At 43.6% G+C, this 18,873-nt stretch overlaps 1 protein-coding gene across 2 annotated transcripts in view; it reads right to left on the reverse strand.

The window, feature by feature from the left end:
* Window positions 1-18,873, reverse strand: part of vwa5b1.S (von Willebrand factor A domain containing 5B1 S homeolog) — a 67,004-nt gene that overhangs the window by 37,217 nt on the left and 10,914 nt on the right. For both annotated transcript variants that reach the window (XR_005963096.1, XM_041571758.1), the window contains exons 2-9: window positions 17,343-17,489; window positions 15,798-15,950; window positions 13,672-13,891; window positions 12,995-13,125; window positions 11,170-11,301; window positions 10,593-10,717; window positions 8,526-8,702; window positions 1,236-1,346 (exon numbers count right to left, since the gene is read on the reverse strand). Coding sequence is in view for 1 of the 2 variants with exons in the window: in XM_041571758.1 (XP_041427692.1) it covers window positions 1,236-1,346; window positions 8,526-8,702; window positions 10,593-10,717; window positions 11,170-11,301; window positions 12,995-13,125; window positions 13,672-13,891; window positions 15,798-15,950; window positions 17,343-17,481 (1,188 nt within the window). In the remaining variant the exon portion in view is untranslated. The remainder of the gene's footprint in view (window positions 1-1,235; window positions 1,347-8,525; window positions 8,703-10,592; window positions 10,718-11,169; window positions 11,302-12,994; window positions 13,126-13,671; window positions 13,892-15,797; window positions 15,951-17,342; window positions 17,490-18,873) is intronic.

An 18,873-nucleotide genomic window follows, 5' to 3' on the forward strand; every position in this document is an offset into this window, starting at 1 on the left:
TCTTGTCCTACTGTCTCCATCTTGCCCTACTGTCTCCATCTTGCCCTACTGTCTCCATCTTGCCCTACTGTCTCCATCTTGTCTTACTGTCTCCATCCTGTTCTATTGTCTCTCTCTTGCCCTACTGTCTCTGTTTTGTCTTCTGTCTCCATTTTGCCCTAATGTCTCCCTCTTGCCCTACTTTCTCCATTTTGCCCTACTGTCTCCAGGTAGGCAGAAAGCTCAGGTAGTTCACCAGGATATCTATAAATTCTCAATACAGGTATGGGACCTGTTATCCAGGATGCTTGGGATATGGGGCTTTCCAGATAACGGATCTTTCCTAATTTGAATCTTCACCTTAAAGTGGACCTGTCACCCAGACACAAAAATCTGTATAATAAAAGTCCTTTTCAAATTAAACATGAAATCCAATTTCTATTTCTTTTTAAAGCATTCATAGCTGTTGTAAACTCATTTAAAAATCTCAGCTGTCAATCAAATATTGTCTGCCCCTCCTCTATGCCATGGGCATAGAGGCGGGACAGACAATTACTTTCACTTTCCATTCAGCACTTCATAGATTTCACTGCTCTCCTCACATTCCCCCGTTCTCTTTACCGTTTAATTGTGTAGCCAGGGCATGGGAATGGACATTAGGTCCCCCATTCTGGTGCACAAAGAAGATTCTGAGATGATGCAAGGCTTGCCTTAACAGTGTGCACAAAATGGCTGCTGCCTGTTTGCTATCATTTTGAATTCCCAGACTGAAGGAAACAAGATTCAAATAATTTATACAGTGTAATTTAAGTTAATTTTGCTTGACTGATGTGATAAAATAGGATTTTTAATAATTTTTTTGGGTGACGGGTCCCCTTTAAGTCTACTAGAAAATCATATAAACATGAAATAAAGCCAATAGGCTGGTTTTGCCTCCAATAAGGATTAATTATATCTTAGTTGGGATCAAGTACAAGCGACTGTTTTATTATTACACAGAAAAAGGAAATGTTTATAATTTTGGATTATTTGAATAAATTGAGTCTATGTGAGATAACAGATTTCTGGATAACAGATCCCATACCTGCAGTACAAAATAAAATAACATACAAATATATTGGCAAGTCAATAAGAACACTAAAACCTTTACTTCTCATGTGAATGTATAGGTTCCTTATAACTGTCTCTATATTATAAAGCAAATATACTTCAGCTGGTGGGTATTTGCCCCAACAGGACAAGTTGAGCCCTTTTACCTCATTATAGTTCTGGCTACAGGGAAACAGTGTCTTAAACGTGGAGCCGAATCCAATAATGTTGAAAAGAGACGTTGGCATCAGGCTTTTCAGAATGACCAGCATTGCATCCTGGGAAATGAAGAGAAGAACAGTCACCATCAGCTTTTTACCTGGCCCAGAGGTTCTGGTCACTGGGAAAGCGAGTCTGTGCCGTTACCTCTGTACCTGGGTAAGTACTGGGGGATATTGGATTCACTTACCCAGGGGGAGGTTCCTGTCTGACCATGGGAAAGAGAACAGACCAGGAGCAGGAAGTACAGAGAATCAGAGCTCTGTACCTGGGTAAGTACTGGGGGATATTGGATTCACTTACCCAGGGGGAGGTTCCTGTCTGACCATGGGAAAGAGAACAGCCCAGGAGCAGGAAGTACAGAGAATCAGAGCTCTGTACCTGGGTAAGTACTGGGGGAGATTGGATTCACTTACCCAGGGGGAGGTTCCTGTCTGACCATGGGAAAGAGAACAGCCCAGGAGCAGGAAGTACAGAGAATCAGAGCTCTGTACCTGGGTAAGTACTGGGGGTGATTGGATTCACTTACCCAGGGGGAGGTTCCTGTCTGACCATGGGGAAGAGAACAGCCCAGGAGCAGGAAGTACAGAGAATCAGAGCTCTGTACCTGGGTAAGTACTGGGGGAGATTGGATTCACTTACCCAGGGGGAGGTTCCTGTCTGACCATGGGAAAGAGAACAGCCCAGGAGCAGGAAGTACAGAGAATCAGAGCTCTGTACCTGGGTAAGTACTGGGGGAGATTGGATTCACTTACCCAGGGGGAGGTTCCTGTCTGACCATGGGAAAGAGAGCAGCCCAGGAGCAGGAAGTACAGAGAATCAGAGCTCTGTACCTGGGTAAGTACTGGGGGAGATTGGATTCACTTACCCAGGGGGAGGTTCCTGTCTGACCATGGGAAAGAGAACAGCCCAGGAGCAGGAAGTACAGAGAATCAGAGCTCTGTACCTGGGTAAGTACTGGGGGAGATTGGATTCACTTACCCAGGGGGAGGTTCCTGTCTGACCATGGGGAAGTGAACAGCCCAGGAGCAGGAAGTACAGAGAATCAGAGCTCTGTACCTGGGTAAGTACTGGGGGAGATTGGATTCACTTACCCAGGGGGAGGTTCCTGTCTGACCATGGGAAAGAGAACAGTCCAGGAACAGGTATTGAAAAGAATCAGAGCTCTCACCTATCTAAAGTGGATCTGCTCATATGCAGTGTTAGCCAATCAGCAATGTACAGTTAAATGGACTGAAGCAAATCAAAGATAAAGTGCACAATAATAAAATCAATTGCCATAATTATCCCGATTAACGCTCTTGCTTACACCATAACACATCCATTCCCTTTCCCCTCACTCCTATTATAACAGGGAGACCTACCCCCCTATTTGCTTATTATTTGATCTGGTAGCACAGCACCCCCCCCCCCCCCAATTACTGGTTCTGTGAAGTCACAACACCTCATAATTATATTTCACACTTGGAAAATAATTATACTCTTGGGCCCTACACAGAAAATCTGAAAGGAACATGTGAGTAAGCGAGGGGTATAAATTGTGTCTATTTAGCTCTCACTCATTCCAACCACTGCCTCGTTGCCAGAGAAAACTGGACCCAAGCAACCAGATATCTGCTGAACGTCCAAACTGGAAAAATCTGAAAATGAACACAAAGGAAAAAAAATGAAGACCAACTGCAAACTGCCTCAGGATATTACTGAAGTTAATGTAAAGGTGAAACACCCCTACTTTTTAAATCTTCAAAATGAGGAGTTTTGAAGTTAAAATCAGCCAAAATATAGAGCATTGTACCCCAAAAATAGAATAATCATTTCAGAGCATTCATTAGGTGGCACTTTGCATATATGCTAATGAGCTGAGGGGCAGGCGGTATCTCATACGACACGTAGCATGAACAAATAATGAGACTTAGTTTAGCAGGTGGGGTCCCCACAGTTTGGATTTGCTATTTTTATTATATATAAAGATTTAAGAACCAATGTCCCAGCACAGTGAATCAAATAGCCCCCCTGCACCTTTTACTATACAGTAACTGGGGCACTGAACTTTACACTAATAGTTATTCATTGTGTGTCCTGTTGTGTGAAAGTGGATGTACAGCAGCTCTATGACAACAAATAAATCACTTGCTCCAGGGTCCTGCACCCCCCACCTCTTCCACTACATCATTTTTATTTTATTATAGAGCCCTACTAATAGCACACGGAGCTAAGCACAGGATTATTCCAGCACTTTGAGCCCCAGTCCTGTAGAGCTGACAGTTTGGAACTGCCTGCGGCAGAGGAAGACAACGTGCTTTTATGAAGAGGTTTCTATAGAATAATGTTGTTGAAGGTCATCAATTTTATTGAGACAACCAAACAGTGAGCCTTGAGATTGTTCTCCACCTTTTCTTTGGTCTGCATAATTCAAAAGTTTGGTCAGTTCTCTATTCAGACTTAAAAGTAGGTCTCAAGCTTGAGTTTGGTCAGTTTACCACATCCCATGTTACACCTGTACTATTGAGGTTGGACCACTGGATGTCAAATACTTTGGGGGACCCATGAAATCCCAGTCCGACAGTGAGCCTTGAGATTGTTCTCCAAAGTTGGTTTGGTTTGTATAATTGAAAGGTTTTGGCTGGTTCTCTATTCAGACTTAAAGGTAGGTATCATGCTTGAGTTTGGACAGTTCCATTTTGGCTGGTTCTCTATTCAGACTTAAAGATAGGTCTCAAGCTTGAGTTTGGTCGATTCACCAAAGCCATGTCACACCAATACCATTGAGACTGCACCACCAGATGTCAAATACTTTGGGGGGCCCTAGGAATCCCAGATCAACAGTGAGCCTTGAAACTGTTCTCCATTGTTCGTTTGTATAATTGAAAAGTTTTGGCTAATTACCTATTCAGGCTTAAAGGTAAGTCTCAAGCTTTAGTTTGGTAAGTTCACCAAATTCACATCACACCAATACCATTGAGGTTAGACTACTGGATACCAAATACTCTGGGAAACTTTAGGAATCCCAGTACAACAGTGAGCCTTGAAACTGTTCTCCAGCTTCTGTTTGACCTGTATAATTGAAAAGTTTGTTTGGTTCCCTTAGGAATCCTAGTCCAACAGTGAGCCTTACGTGTGTTCTCCACCTTCTGTTTGGTCTTTTTAATTGAAACTTTGTCAGTTTCTCTATTCAGACTTAAAGGTAGGCCTAAAGCTTCAGTTTGGTAAATTCACCAAATTCACGTCACACCAATAGCATAGGCCTCAACTTCCCCATCCTGTGAACCATAGGGAGAAAAAAACCTATCAAGTCCTCTTCATTTCCATATCAAAGCTGACCAATCACAAGAGGACTTTCCAATCCATGCCAAAAACTGGCTGTCAACGACATATCACTTTGCCTTTTAGAGATTACCCACTTACATGAAAAAGTATAGGGACATCCAACCATTTACATCAGAAGAGCTGTCACTCCAACACATCACTGTGTGTTAAGATGTGCCCAGTAAGCCTCAACTTTCCCATCCTGTGAACCATTGGGAGAGAAAAAACCTACCAAGTCTTCTTCATTTCCATATCAGTCAAAGTTGACCAATCACAAGAGGACTTTCCAATCCATGTCAAACACTGGCTGTCAACAACATAGCCCTTTGCCTATAAGAGATTACCCACTTACATGAAAAAGAATAGGAAGACCCAAAAACCTCCATCACAAGATACTTAGGAATCCCAGTCCAACAGTGAGTCTTAAGACTGTTCTTCAGCTTCTGTTTGGTCTGTGGTCTCAAGTTTAAGTTTGGTTAATTCACCAAAGCCATGTCACTCCAATACCATTGATAATGGACAACTGGATGCCAAATACTCTGATGAACCTTAGTCAACCCACACCCAACAGTTCGCCTTGAGACTGTTCTCCAACAATGGTTTGATCTGTATAATTGGAAAGTTTTGGCCAATATTCTATTCTTACTTAAAGGCTGGTCTTAAGTTTGAGTTTGGTCAGTTAGCCAAATCCATGTCACACCAATACCGTTATGGTTGAACAGCTGGATAACAAATACTCTGGGGGGCCCTGGGAATCCATGTACAACAGTGAGCCTTAAGATCATTATCCAATTTTTGTTTGGTTCGTATAATTGAATAGTTTGGCCGGTTCTCAATTTTTAAAGGTGGTCTCAAGCTTGACTTTGTTCATCATGTCAAAGACATGTCACACGAATACCATTAAGGTTGGACTCTTTGATGCCAAATATTCTGGTGGGCCCTAGGTATCCCAGTCTAACAGTGTGCCTTGAGATCATTCTCCAACTTTTGTTTGGTATGCATAATTGAAAAATGTGTCCGGTTCTCCATTCAGACTTAAAGGTAGGTCTCATGCTTGAGTTTGGTCAGCTCGCCAAAGCCATGTCACACCAACACCATTAAGGTTGGACCACTGGATGCACAAATATTTTGGTGGGCCCTAGTAATTCCATTCCAATAGAGACCATTGAGATTGTTTTCCAATGTTGGTTTGAACTGAACAAGAGTTAGTCTTTATCTTTTATCTTCAAACTGATTTTCTGACTGCTCTCCTGCCAGGCTTTAGCCTTGCCTATCTGCCAGTACCTAGTCCTAGTATCTACAGATCATGGGTCGGCCTGTTGGGTTAGTCTTCCCAGAGTTGGTGATTTAGTAGGATGGTCTTCACTGGACCCTCCTAGCACTATAGCACCTTCAAGATCTACTCCTATAGTGGTAATATATGCCAGCCAACTGTCATGCCTCATCACTGGCACTACCTCAGGAGATCCAGCATCACTGACTGGTATGGAAATATATATATATATATATATATATATATATATATATATATATATATATATATATATATATATATATACCTAGACCTTTCTTTGCATGGAGAAAACATGAAGCCAAATCTTGGATAAACCTCTTCACATGTATCATATAAAGTTACCCTTTAACAGGAGAATAAGAAAACCTCTCTAGAGAAAGAACCCTCAGTGCTGCATGGCTGAAAGCTCAGTATTAAGATGCAAGCTCCTGGGCCAAGGAAATGTCTATATGTGTGAAATGTTCTCTTCCCTGAAGGTTTTCTCATAGTTCTTTAGAGGGAAAGACCTCTTCTTCTATAAATACAATGCAAGGGAAAAGCTTAATGCTCAATGCTGAGGAAAGGAAGGGTCTCCTCTAAAACACCAACCAACTGCAACCTCTGCATTTATTGAAGCTCTTCAGCTTAAGAATGGGAAATCCTCAGCTTTTTAGTAAGAGGAGCCAGTATCTGCCGACATGCAATTCAGAAAAGGAAAGATCTTAACTTTAACTTAAGATAAATATATCTTCAGTGATCATAACAGAAGCGATGCAACTCCTGAATCTTTGTAGATAAGCGGAGAGGTGAATGATCACAATTCAGCGATATTTAGCTGCAGAGGGAAAATGTCATCATCCCCGTAAATTGTCTCCTCCGTCACATTCGTGTTGCTTGGCAATTTAACTCCATGCGAGAGGCACCAATGCGGCAAAGACTTCGGCAATCACAGGCTCCCAGGAGAATGACTGTGATTATGTGTCATTACGTTTAAACGCCTTGACAGCAAACATGTGCATTCAAGGTATTTTAAAGGTGAAATTTGAATATCTCTCAATGTGCCAGGGTAATGCAGTAGCGTATTATAGATAAGTCATAATACAAAACTCATTCATTCAGATTCACATTACATTCAGGCATAGAAACCAGTGCAGTCTGCATCAGAAATCATTCTTAACCAGCTGGACCCTCATTAAGTTAAGGATTTGAGGGTTTCCCACAACCCCTAAGTTTAGCTTCTCAGCAGCAGCACATAGCCAACTGAGCATGTGCAGAGCCACCGACACACACAAGGTGCCCAACAAGATCCAAGATAGGGAGCTGCTGGGGGAAATGTGAAGGGCTCTATCATTCCTGTTATAGGGCTGCTGAAGCTCTGGGCTGATACCTTAACTGTTCTGTGACCATATAAAGGCACAAGGCTGCAGGCTGAGTTATACAGGGAACTCTGAGTATCACTCATGTATTATAAGGGATAATGTACCCCCTACTGTAAATGATAAGGATATTAGAAGTCACTGAGGAGTTGTTCTGTGACCATATAAAGGCAGAAGGCTGCAGGCTGAGTTATACAGGGAACTCTGAGTATCACTCATGTATTATAAGGGATAATGTACCCCCTACTGTAAATGATAAGGATATTAGTAGTCACTGAGGGGTTGTTCTGTGACCATATAAAGGCACAAGGCTGCAGGCTGAGTTATACAGGGAACTCTGAGTATCACTCATGTATTATAAGGGATAATGTACCCCCCTACTGTAAATGATAAGGATATTAGAAGTCACTGAGGGGTTGTTCTGTGACCATATAAAGGCACAAGGCTACAGGCTGAGTTATACAGGGAACTCTGAGTATCACTCATGTATTATAAGGGATAATGTACCCCCTACTGTAAATGATAAGGATATTAGTAGTCACTGAGGGGTTGTTCTGTGACCATATAAAGGCACAAGGCTACAGGCTGAGTTATACAGGGAACTCTGAGTATCACTCATGTATTATAAGGGATAATGTACCCCCTACTGTAAATGATAAGGATATTAGAAGTCACTGAGGGGTTGTTCTGTGACCATATAAAGGCACAAGGCTGCAGGCTGAGTTATACAGGGAACTCTGAGTATCACTCATGTATTATAAGGGATAATGTACCCCCTACTGTAAATTGTAAGGATATTCAGGAATGAGTTACATGACTGTATCAAGGGATGAGGTGGCTGCAGGGGGTCTGTGCAGTTATGGAATTGATGGAATTGCTGAGAGAAACATCGAATTAATGTCAGAAATTGGGTATTTAACATTAAAGACTAATTCCACTCTTTGAGAACAGAGTGATATCAGCTCATTAGACATTTATCATGACAAAACTCAGTGGGACTGAGCATGAGGCAGAGCATAGAATTTAATAGGGTTGCAAGAAAATACTCAGCACACTGTTTATAGTAAATCTGGCAGCATGGGGGGGCACTATCCTTAATGTCAGTCTAAAATAGATGGTTAAATTGTAACAATCACATATCAGGCATGTCAATTCCATAGGGGTGAGTCCATGGCACCTTCATTAAAATGCTTTTAATTCGAGTATTGGTTTCCTAAAACAATGAGTATTGTGAGTTTCCCTTTAAATATCAGCCCTCCTTGCGTGTGACCCCCCAACCTTACCCTGACTCTGGAGATATTGACTCCACTCATACTGCCGCTGCGATCCAATAGGAAGATGAACTCCCCCTGCGCCTTGCTCAGATCTCTATGGGCAGCTTGAAGGTCTGGGCAGAAGTTCAGCATCACCACCGGGTTGTGACAAATATCCTTAATAAGTCTCTTCCGAATTATTTCTGTCTGAGGTCAAGAAAAGAGGATTATTGGCACTCACTGTTACCCCAATGTTCCTATATATCTGTAACCTTGTTATGAGCTAAGGGGGCCCAGTCTGAAGGTCAGTTAGGGGGAGATTTGGGGTGAGTGCTTATTTGCACCCTGGGTACCCCTGGAACTATAGCAGGGTGACACCCCGATGTTTCTATATATCTGTAACCTTGTTATGAGCTAAGGGGGCCCAGTCTGAAGGTCAGTTAGGGGGAGATTTGGGGTGAGTGCTTATTTGTACCCTGGGTACCCCTGGAACTATAGCAGGGTGACACCCCAATGTTTCTATATATCTGTAACCTTGTTATGAGCTAAGGGGGCCCAGTCTGAAGGTCAGTTAGAGGGAGATTTGGGGTGAGTGCTTATTTGTACCCTGGGTACCCCTGGAACTATAGCAGGGTGACACCCCAATGTTTCTATATATCTGTAACCTTGTTATGAGCTAAGGGGCCCAGTCTGAAGGTCAGTTAGGGGGAGATTTGGGGTGAGTGCTTATTTGTACCCTGGGTACCCCTGGAACTATAGCAGGGTGACACCCCAATGTTTCTATATATCTGTAACCTTGTTATGAGCTAAGGGGGCCCAGTCTGAAGGTCAGTTAGAGGGAGATTTGGGGTGAGTGCTTATTTGTACCCTGGGTACCCCTGGAACTATAGCAGGGTGACACCCCAATGTTTCTATATATCTGTAACCTTGTTATGAGCTAAGGGGCCCAGTCTGAAGGTCAGTTAGGGGGAGATTTGGGGTGAGTGATTATTTGTACCCTGGGTACCCCTGGAACTATAGCAGGGTGACACCCCAATGTTTCTATATATCTGTAACCTTGTTATGAGCTAAGGGGGCCCAGTCTGAAGGTCAGTTAGGGGGAGATTTGGGGTGAGTGAATTTTTTTTACCCTGGGTACCCCTGGAACTATAGCAGGGTGACACCCCAATGTTTCTATATATCTGTAACCTTGTTATGAGCTAAGGGGGCCCAGTCTGAAGGTCAGTTAGGGGGAGATTTGGGGTGAGTGATTATTTGTACCCTGGGTACCCCTGGAACTATAGCAGGGTGACACCCCAATGTTTCTATATATCTGTAACCTTGTTATGAGCTAAGGGGGCCCAGTCTGAAGGTCAGTTAGGGGGAGATTTGGGGTGAGTGTTTATTTATACCCTGGGTACCCCTGGAACTATAGCAGGGTGACACCCCAATGTTTCTATATATCTGTAACCTTGTTATGAGCTAAGGGGGCACAGTCTGAAGGTCAGTTAGGGGGAGATTTGGGGTGAGTGCTTATTTGTACCCTGGGTACCCCTGGAACTATAGCAGGGTGACACCCCAATGTTTCTATATATCTGTAACCTTGTTATGAGCTAAGGGGGCCCAGTCTGAAGGTCAGTTAGGGGGAGATTTGGGGTGAGTGTTTATTTATACCCTGGGTACCCCTGGAACTATAGCAGGGTGACACCCCAATGTTTCTATATATCTGTAACCTTGTTATGAGCTAAGGGGGCCCAGTCTGAAGGTCAGTTAGGGGGAGATTTGGGGTGAGTGTTTATTTGTACCCTGGGTACCCCTGGAACTATAGCAGGGTGACACCCCAATGTTTCTATATATCTGTAACCTTGTTATGAGCTAAGGGGGCCCAGCCTGAAGGTCAGTTAGGAGAGATTTGGGGTGAGTGTTTATTTGTGCCCTGGGTACCCCTGGAACTATAGCAGGGTGACACCCCAATGTTTCTATATATCTTTTGTATGTGCCTAACTAAGAGGTCTAAAAATCTCTGGGGTTGAGTTTATGTATTTCGAATAATTATTTTTTAGCCCAGTGTCCCATAAAGCAACTGATCATTGAAGAGCAGACTATTGCCCCTCATACCTTTTTCTCAGGACTGGGGTCCTTTCTGGTGCCTCTAATGAAGTCGTTCTTTCCCCTTAGGAACTGCTCGTATTCACCGGGGGTCATGTCTCCTTCCTCCATCAGAATGTGTGGGAAATGAGGCTCTGGGGTGAGGAGGAGGGAATGAGAAAATTAGTCCCAACACAGACTTATAGTCGGTTCCTCTGTACTTTAGACTCTTAGATTTAGGAGGTAGTCACAACACGTACCCCCTGTCAGAGGTATTTAGGGTGCACAATAATAATAAAGAAAGTCTGGTGAGTTCATAATCCTATTTGAGTGTTTGGTGAGTTCATAATAACCCCCTTTCTATGACATTTGAATGCATTGCCCTTTTTCTTATGTGGCATCTTTGTGTGGCCAACCAGCTGAGCAGATAGTGGCCACCAACAGTGCGACAAAAGTCACAGGGCTGCTACTTGGCCACATTGCAGTAGAGCAGGATAACTCGCCTCCACCTGGACTCTCCATACACAGAAATATCAGATCATTCTGAACCACTTTCCTCTATCCCACCCTCACCCCTGTTTTAGTTTTGCTCAAATATTCATTGTACCACTGGGATGGATGAGGATCTCCACCGGTCGGTCATACGTGTGCTTGTTGGCCAGCGTGATCACAATGCTCTTCGCTGAAGGAGCGGAAGGGTCGGCATCAGCACGTATTTCATGGGTGGGGCTTTCTACACCTGTAAAATACACCTATGTAAGTTTTTCCACAGATCTTCATATGTGTCTTTCCCTATAGTTCCATCAGTAAAAGGACGGGTGCCCTGGGTTCATCGTGCCCCAACACCTAACAAAAAAGCTTGGCCAAGAGAAGCTCAATAGTAGAGTTCATCTAGGAGGTCCCTAGTGGTCATATTAATATAACAATCCTGCAGCCCACTTAGGTACAAAACTACTCTCAGCCAATCCATGTCTTTAGAATCCCAGATAATCTGTTGGAATGACTTCTTTCGTTCCCACAATGCTGTAGGGCCCTTGTTGGTGTTAGTGGGGCAAACAACAAAACAGCCTTTGGCATGACCCACTATTTATAGCAGGTAGCACTGTGCAACCTATGGACCTCTGCTAATGTTAAGCTTAAAGGACAACTTAAGGACCACAGGGTGATCACCTACTATGTTTGATGCACTCTCCAAACAGGTTGACAGTCACTCATGTTAAGTGTTGCCTTCTTGCACTTCTTTCTCCATGATGCCTGAGACTGCCTAATACTGTCTTGCCTGAGCCCTACTACCTTCATCCCCTACTCCTTCCACTTTTTTCTACTGTCTCCAGCTTTCCCTACTTCTTCCATCTTCTACAACTTCCACTTTATCCTAATGTATCCATCATGACTTACTGTTATCATCTTTATCTTACCCTACTGTCTCCACCTTGGCCTTCTTTCTCCATCTTGTTCTACTGTTTCTATCTTGCTCTATGGTCTTCGTATTGTTCTACCATTTCCATCTTGTCCTACTGTCTACATCCTGTTCTGCTGTTTCCATGTTGCCCTACTGTCTCCATCTTGCCTTTCTATCTCGATCTTGGTCTTCTTTCTCCATCTTGCCATACTATCTCCATCCTGCCCTACTGTTTCCATATTGCCCTACTGTTTCCATATTGCCCTACTGTCTCCATCTTATCCATCAAGACTTTATCCATCATGACTGTTACCATCTTTCCATACTGCCTTCAGTGTGACCTACTGCCTCCATTTTGCGCTACGGTCACCATTTTACTCCACTGTAGCCATCATGTCCTGTTGTCACCATTTCTCCATGCTGTCTTTAGCTTTATCTCCATCTTGGCCTTCTTTCTCCATCTTGTTCTACTGTTCCCATCTTGTCCTACTGTTCCCACCTTGTCCTACTGTTTCCATCTTGTCCTACTTTCTCCATCTTACCCTACTGTCTCCAGCTTGTCCTACTGTCTCCATCTTGTCCTACTGTCTCCATCTTGTCCTATTGAAGCATATTATTTTACCGCCTTCATTTTGTTCTACTGTCTTCATCTTGTCTATATTAATGCAAGCTTACTCATCAGTTCCAGTCTTCCTACTCTCCTCAATCTGGAGAAGCCAATAGGGGGAACCATAAGAACTGCTCATTTAGTTCACCAAATTACCCCATCTTTGCACAGCCTGGAAAGGCAAGTGGTTAAACAAATGGAGCTGAGTGAAAAGTTTATGAGTGCAGAGTAGTCTGCCCTGGATCATATCCACAACCAAACATGGAGCATGACCAAACAATGTTCTGCCACATCTCATCAAATATTGGTTGGATTGGGGACATTTTTTTTTTTTGGATCCATCCAACTAAGTCAAGAGATGTCAAGCCACCACCTTTTCTGCCTGGCAGTGTTACACAATGGAAACTGCAGAAAGTCCCTGACCTGCTAAGAGATATGGAGCCCGAATCTCCAGATGAAAAGTCAGTTCATATTCAATGGAATTCACAGCTTCTGTTTCCAACAGTGTTGCAAGGCAGAGCTTTTTGCTGGAGCCAGTGAGCCCGGTCTCTCTCCTGTGGAAACAGTAAAAGTGAACAGCAGAGACAATAAAATTAGATTAACTCAACAAACATGACATGTCATTCCCTTTATCATCCCAGATGGCAGGACACTTGGGACACTTTATAAGTAAACGCAACAAACCTTCTTATATTCGGTCATTTTATCCAAAAGGTGGGAAATAACTATTTTTGGTGATAAAAAAGCCTCAACCCCCCATTTACAATGAACCTGTGTATCCTGACCCCAAACCTGAAGTGTTATTTAATTCTACCCCATACTGTGTAAAGACCAAACCAGCACTGTCCTCTAATGCAGAAGGAGGTGATGCTTTTTATTTAAAGGTCCCTGCCTACAGCAGACTTCCAATATACCCAAACAAATTCCCTCAGTCCATAGGGCACAAACAGAATACCTAGGAGTTTTCAAGGGTGTTGAGCTTCTGTTTATCCTAAAAATGACTGTGCTCATCTGACTAATGGAACTGCCCCATTTTCTAGTACTGGAGACCCTATGGCTATCAGTGAGTTGCAGGTTTGATGCCTGTGCAAAGTTCTTACAGTCGAAGTGGAGAGACAGAGGCGAGACCGTTTTCCACTGTGGAGTTGGTGACTCTGGGAACACAGACGGGCGGAAGAAGGACCCTGACAGCCCCACTGGAGAGAGTAGGAAGCTCAGACGATGTACTGATCAACACGGACACGCTCTCCTGGGTTGGTACCATCCCAAGGTTGGCTACAAAAATGATCCTCTCCAAGTCTTCATCCAGCAGAATCCGACCTGCAGAAGCAAAATTGTAGAAATTGAAAAAAATTAATATAAAGGACAACAGGGGGCCCTGAGCAAGTCACGCTTCCTTTGCATTGGGGTTTAATGATTCAGATAGGTGTCAGTGCTGCTTAATTAACAACCTGTAGAAAATAAGTGCCAGACAGCACAAAAAATACAATATTACAGATGAAATAAGGGTACCTGTCTGTCCCAGCATCTTTCTTTCTAAGAGAAATAATAGCCTATTGGAATACCCCCAAATTCACAGGAATGTAGATATTACTGCAAACAACTCCCTGCCCCCCCCATACAAGGGGAAAATGATCCGCAGCTGCTTGAAATCGTTCATTCCATGTGAATCGTTAAAGACCCTCGTTCCTTTCCACTGGCTTCAGAACTACTAATAACCATTCCTTAGCAACTAAACAGCTTCATGCAGAAATGTGTATATTTCGGCTTGTTTTCTGGCCGGTTCCACTACTGTAAATTGCCCAGCAAATGACCTTCTCATCATTACCGATGCAAACGACACAATGGCTGGTCCTGGCACCGATACCATGAAATAAGAGCAGGTACAATGTCTCAGCAGTGAGAAGCAGCTAGAAGTCATTTGTTTAGCGAGCAACATGCTCCCCCACTCCAGCAGACTAACTGAACCCCCTTTTCTGCAAATGAAACTATGTTTACTATTATCTATTCTTAAACTGAGCGGCTGGTGGTTCAAGGAGGCTCAGAGGTATAAGGGTCTCCAAAGAGATGGCTGAGGATCCAGCCTGAAGGTTCTACTAAAAGCTCAACCTCAAGATTAACTAGGGCAACATTTTGACATTTCTGGGCACTATGGCTGATGGAATAATGTTTTCATAGAGCTCCAGTCTTGTTGTAAGCTAAGGATAGGGCTAGATGGTGTGGATCTGGGCCTTACGGAGAAGTGGAGGCCGAGAATTCACTTCTCCTCTCAGTGGTGTAACTAGATGTTAATGGGCCCCACAGCAAATTAATTTTAGGGCCCCCAACATAACGAGAGGTTGGCCTTTTTTACCAATATATGTTGAAATTGCTCATTATTTCAGGCCTCATGGGGCCCTTATACCTCCTGGGGCCCCCTGCAGCCGCAGGGTCTGCTTACTCTCTAGTTACCCCCCTGTCTCCACTGCTGCTCCATGTGCCTGTACTCAAATACATTGCCTGGACTCTGGTGAAAATCTGGTGGATTTAGGAGCAAAACATTACATTTTGCATTTCATGCCAAAATCCACCACGTCTGCTGGCACCAGAGTCGAGGCAATGTATTTGGGTACAGGCACATGGAGCAGCAGTGGAGGAGCAGGTTCTCAACGTCTCAAGATCCGCAACATCTGGTCCTTCCCTAAGGGGAACCCTGACCTAATTTTGGATGACAAAAGAGAGGGCTTTCAGCAAAAGAGTCTCAAATCCACCGTACATACGTTTATCAAATTCCTATATTAAAGGAATTAAAGGCTAAGTTTAACAAAGCACTGGAGGGTGCCAAATTTCTAGAGCGCCCCATTGAACCAAAAAGGGAACCTTTTACCCCCCCCCCCGGACATTGAGTCTCTTCTCTATAAAATGAATGGTCCCAGGGTACTTGGCATTTGCTTTTGGGTGTGCCTTGTGGAGGTTTGGGAGGGGTGCCCCCAGTTTAAGCCCACACAAAGGGAACCTGGATACATCAATCAGCAATGTTGCTCAGATGGTGACCCTGCTCATTTTATGGCTGAGATTGATTTTAAGATTCACACTTAAATCTTCCATTCTGCTTTTATTACAGGACAATTTCAGCTGAACATAAAGCCTTTCTGAAATTATCCCGTTTGCTTTCAGCCAGGAGCCAAACGTTGGGTATAAAGTGGCCCCTGTGCCTGATTGGGCGGCTGAAGTTCATGGCACTCACCGTTGCCTTCTGGGAATCTCCCGCTGCAGGAATCGTAGTAGGACTCGTCCATTTTAGCCTTGTCCTTTATTTGCACAGTGACGATGCGCCTGCAGATCACCGCTTCAAATCCGACCACCACCGTGTGCTCATTGAGGGGGTACACAAAGAGAGCTGCGGGGGATCACAGGGAAATAATAAGGCACTCGCCAAGGGGCACCATTCTTCCCAAAAATCACTCAAATGCCGGTCAGTCTGCGGAAATAGTCACTAGTAATGGCTTGTTGCTTCGGCAATCACAGCTATGAGTGGCTTCTAAATGATCATTATTATTATTATTATTATTACAAGTAAAAGTGGCGACTCGCATTAACTTTTACATACAACACAGCTGATTTATTGCTATTGAAAGCTGCAGCTGCCTGGTTATTAATATTCTCTGCACTGCTGCTTCCAACTCCTGAAATAATACAGCAGAGGCCAACTGATGGAAGAGAACTGGCTGTTGCTACCCTGTTTCAAGAGTCAGAACCAGAGGACAAAAAGGGATAAACTCATGAGAGGAAGTTACAGGGCTTTATATGGACTTTGGGCTGTAGGGCATATATATATATATATATATATAGGTATGGCACCAGTTATCCAGAATGCTCAGGACCTGGGGTTTTCCAGATAATGGATCTTTCTGTAATTTTGATCTTCATAGCTAGAAAATCATATAAACATTAAATAAAGCCAATAGGCTGGTTTTGCTTCCAATAAGGATTAATTATATCTTAGTTGGGATCAAGTACAAGCGACTGTTTTATTATTACACAGAAAAAGGAAATCAGTTTTAAAAATGTGGATTACTTGGATAATATGGAGTCTATGGGAGACATCCTTTCCGTAATTCAGAGCTTTCTGGATAACGGGTTTCCAGATAACAGATCCCATACCTGTATATACAGTATATATATATATTGGGAAAAGTTGATGGCACACCAAGGACATCTTTACACCAAGTTTCTGCTTTAAACAAAGTATAGGTTTATTGTGTATATATATATATTTCTTGATTGATGAAAATGGTGTGCTGGTCCACCCTGAATGAATATATATGATTTATTTGACCAAGCACCCACAAAGCAGCGTGGACAGAGTGCAAGTACCTTTTGAAAATTATATATATATACAGTATATGATTGTCCTACAGTGGGGGCTCATCTGACCCTGCACATTGGTGCATAGAATTAGGGCGTCAGTCAGTCCAGTAGGTTCCCCTGCAATGCATGCCTTCCATTCAGTCTTCTAATGCCACTTCCTAAGAAAGAGAGACTCCAACTTCCAGGGACCCAAAAGCAGATACATTTTGTGCAGGCCCACAGCATGCCCGACCATGCCCATGACACCCTATTGTGCCCAGACCATGCTCCTTGCTCTGTGTTTGGGGAAGGATTTAGGAAATATAGTTTTGGTAACAACCAGTGGCACATAAAGGAGGAATGTAGATCCCCCGACACCCCTAACTTGCACATGATTCAGACAATCAAATTAGGGAGCGACAGTGGATATTTGAAATCTTACCTTCCACGGGCTGAGACTCCAGGTTGGTGTAAGTGAGAGCCGCCGTCATCCCCAGAGCATATCCACTAACACAGGAGCTAATCTCAGCCGCAGTCAAGGGCAGGGGGGCCCCAGTGATACGATTCAGGAGCCCGGGCATCTTGTCACCTTGCCAACAACAAACACCATGAATTAGGCACATGAAATTCATATTATGCATTGGGTTAAAAGATTTTATTATTATATTGGACTCTTCAAAGACATTAACAGAACTCGTAGAATTGGGCTTTGCTTCTGGACACACAGATTCACAGCGTGTGGGCCCTCAGCTTCTCTTGAGCTGCACCCCCATCATAAAGGATCTAGGTGAGGTTACAGTCTTCTGGGGTTCACCCCACGCCTTTGTAGCCCCCACCCAAGGGTGCCCTTAGCTTAGGTGCAACGTGTATGCATGCTTCCATTGTCCTGCTCTGAGCATCTTACTATCCCAATTCCAGTGCACTCCCAAAGATCTACATTAGTGGCCTTCAAGTGGGGCCCCATCTGCTGCTTTGGGCCTTGCTATCTGGGGCACCCCAAAGCTAACTGTCAGTTTTAGAAATAAAACATTCACAAATGCTGTTTGTACCTTTACATGGAAGGAAGCCAAGCGGGGGCACCCCAGCTGTGCCAATCTTTCAGTCTCAAGATTCTTGGCTGTGGCCCAGTTTGCCTTTTCTTTAGGAAACTAATTAATGCGAGGCCTGCTCCAATAGCAACTTGGGGGGGAGACGAGAGATGTGTGTGTGTGTGTGTATATAGAATAGAAAACCCATAATCCCTATGGGCCTCTGAGGAAACTGTGGCTCTCTGCAACTTGCCCCGACACAAGGGTCCTGAGCCAATGAAGGACACATAAGCTAAGGAGCAATTACAAGGATACCCACATACTGCCCACCACCCCATGAATACAGAGCTGCCAGATAAAGGGTGCAATGTACTCATAGGAAGGTGCAGCTCAGGGGTGTAACTATAGAGGAAGCAGACCCTGCGGCTGCAGGGGGGCCCAGGAGGTATAGGGGCCCCACTAGGGCCTAATTCATATATAGTTTCAATAAATATTGGTAAAACAAGTGAACCTCTAGACATTTTAGGGGCCTGAAAAATAATTTGCTGTGGGGCCCAGTAATATCTAGTTTCACCACTGGTGCAGCTCACTGAGCTTTATTCCAGGGGTGCAGGGCATTCTGTATAAAGCAGTATATACCATTGACAGGAGTGAAAATTGGAGAAAAAAGAAGATGCACTTGACGAGTAGATGTGATGTACAGAAAGTACCTCCAAAAATGTTTTGTTAGTGCGGAGTACAAACAATAAAACGTTTCTGAGGCCTCTTCGTCAGTGATGAAGTACACAATTAGCAACACAACCCAACACTGAATGTGAACAGTGAATGTGAATGGTTGGGTTGTGTTGCTAATTATGTACTTCATCACTGACGAAGAGGCCTCAGAAACGTTTTATTGTTTGTACTCCGCACTAACAAAACATTTTTGGAGGTACTTTCTGTACA

The sequence above is a fragment of the Xenopus laevis genome, chromosome 7S, assembly GCF_017654675.1.
Source record: "Xenopus laevis strain J_2021 chromosome 7S, Xenopus_laevis_v10.1, whole genome shotgun sequence".
NCBI lineage: Eukaryota > Metazoa > Chordata > Amphibia > Anura > Pipidae > Xenopus > Xenopus laevis.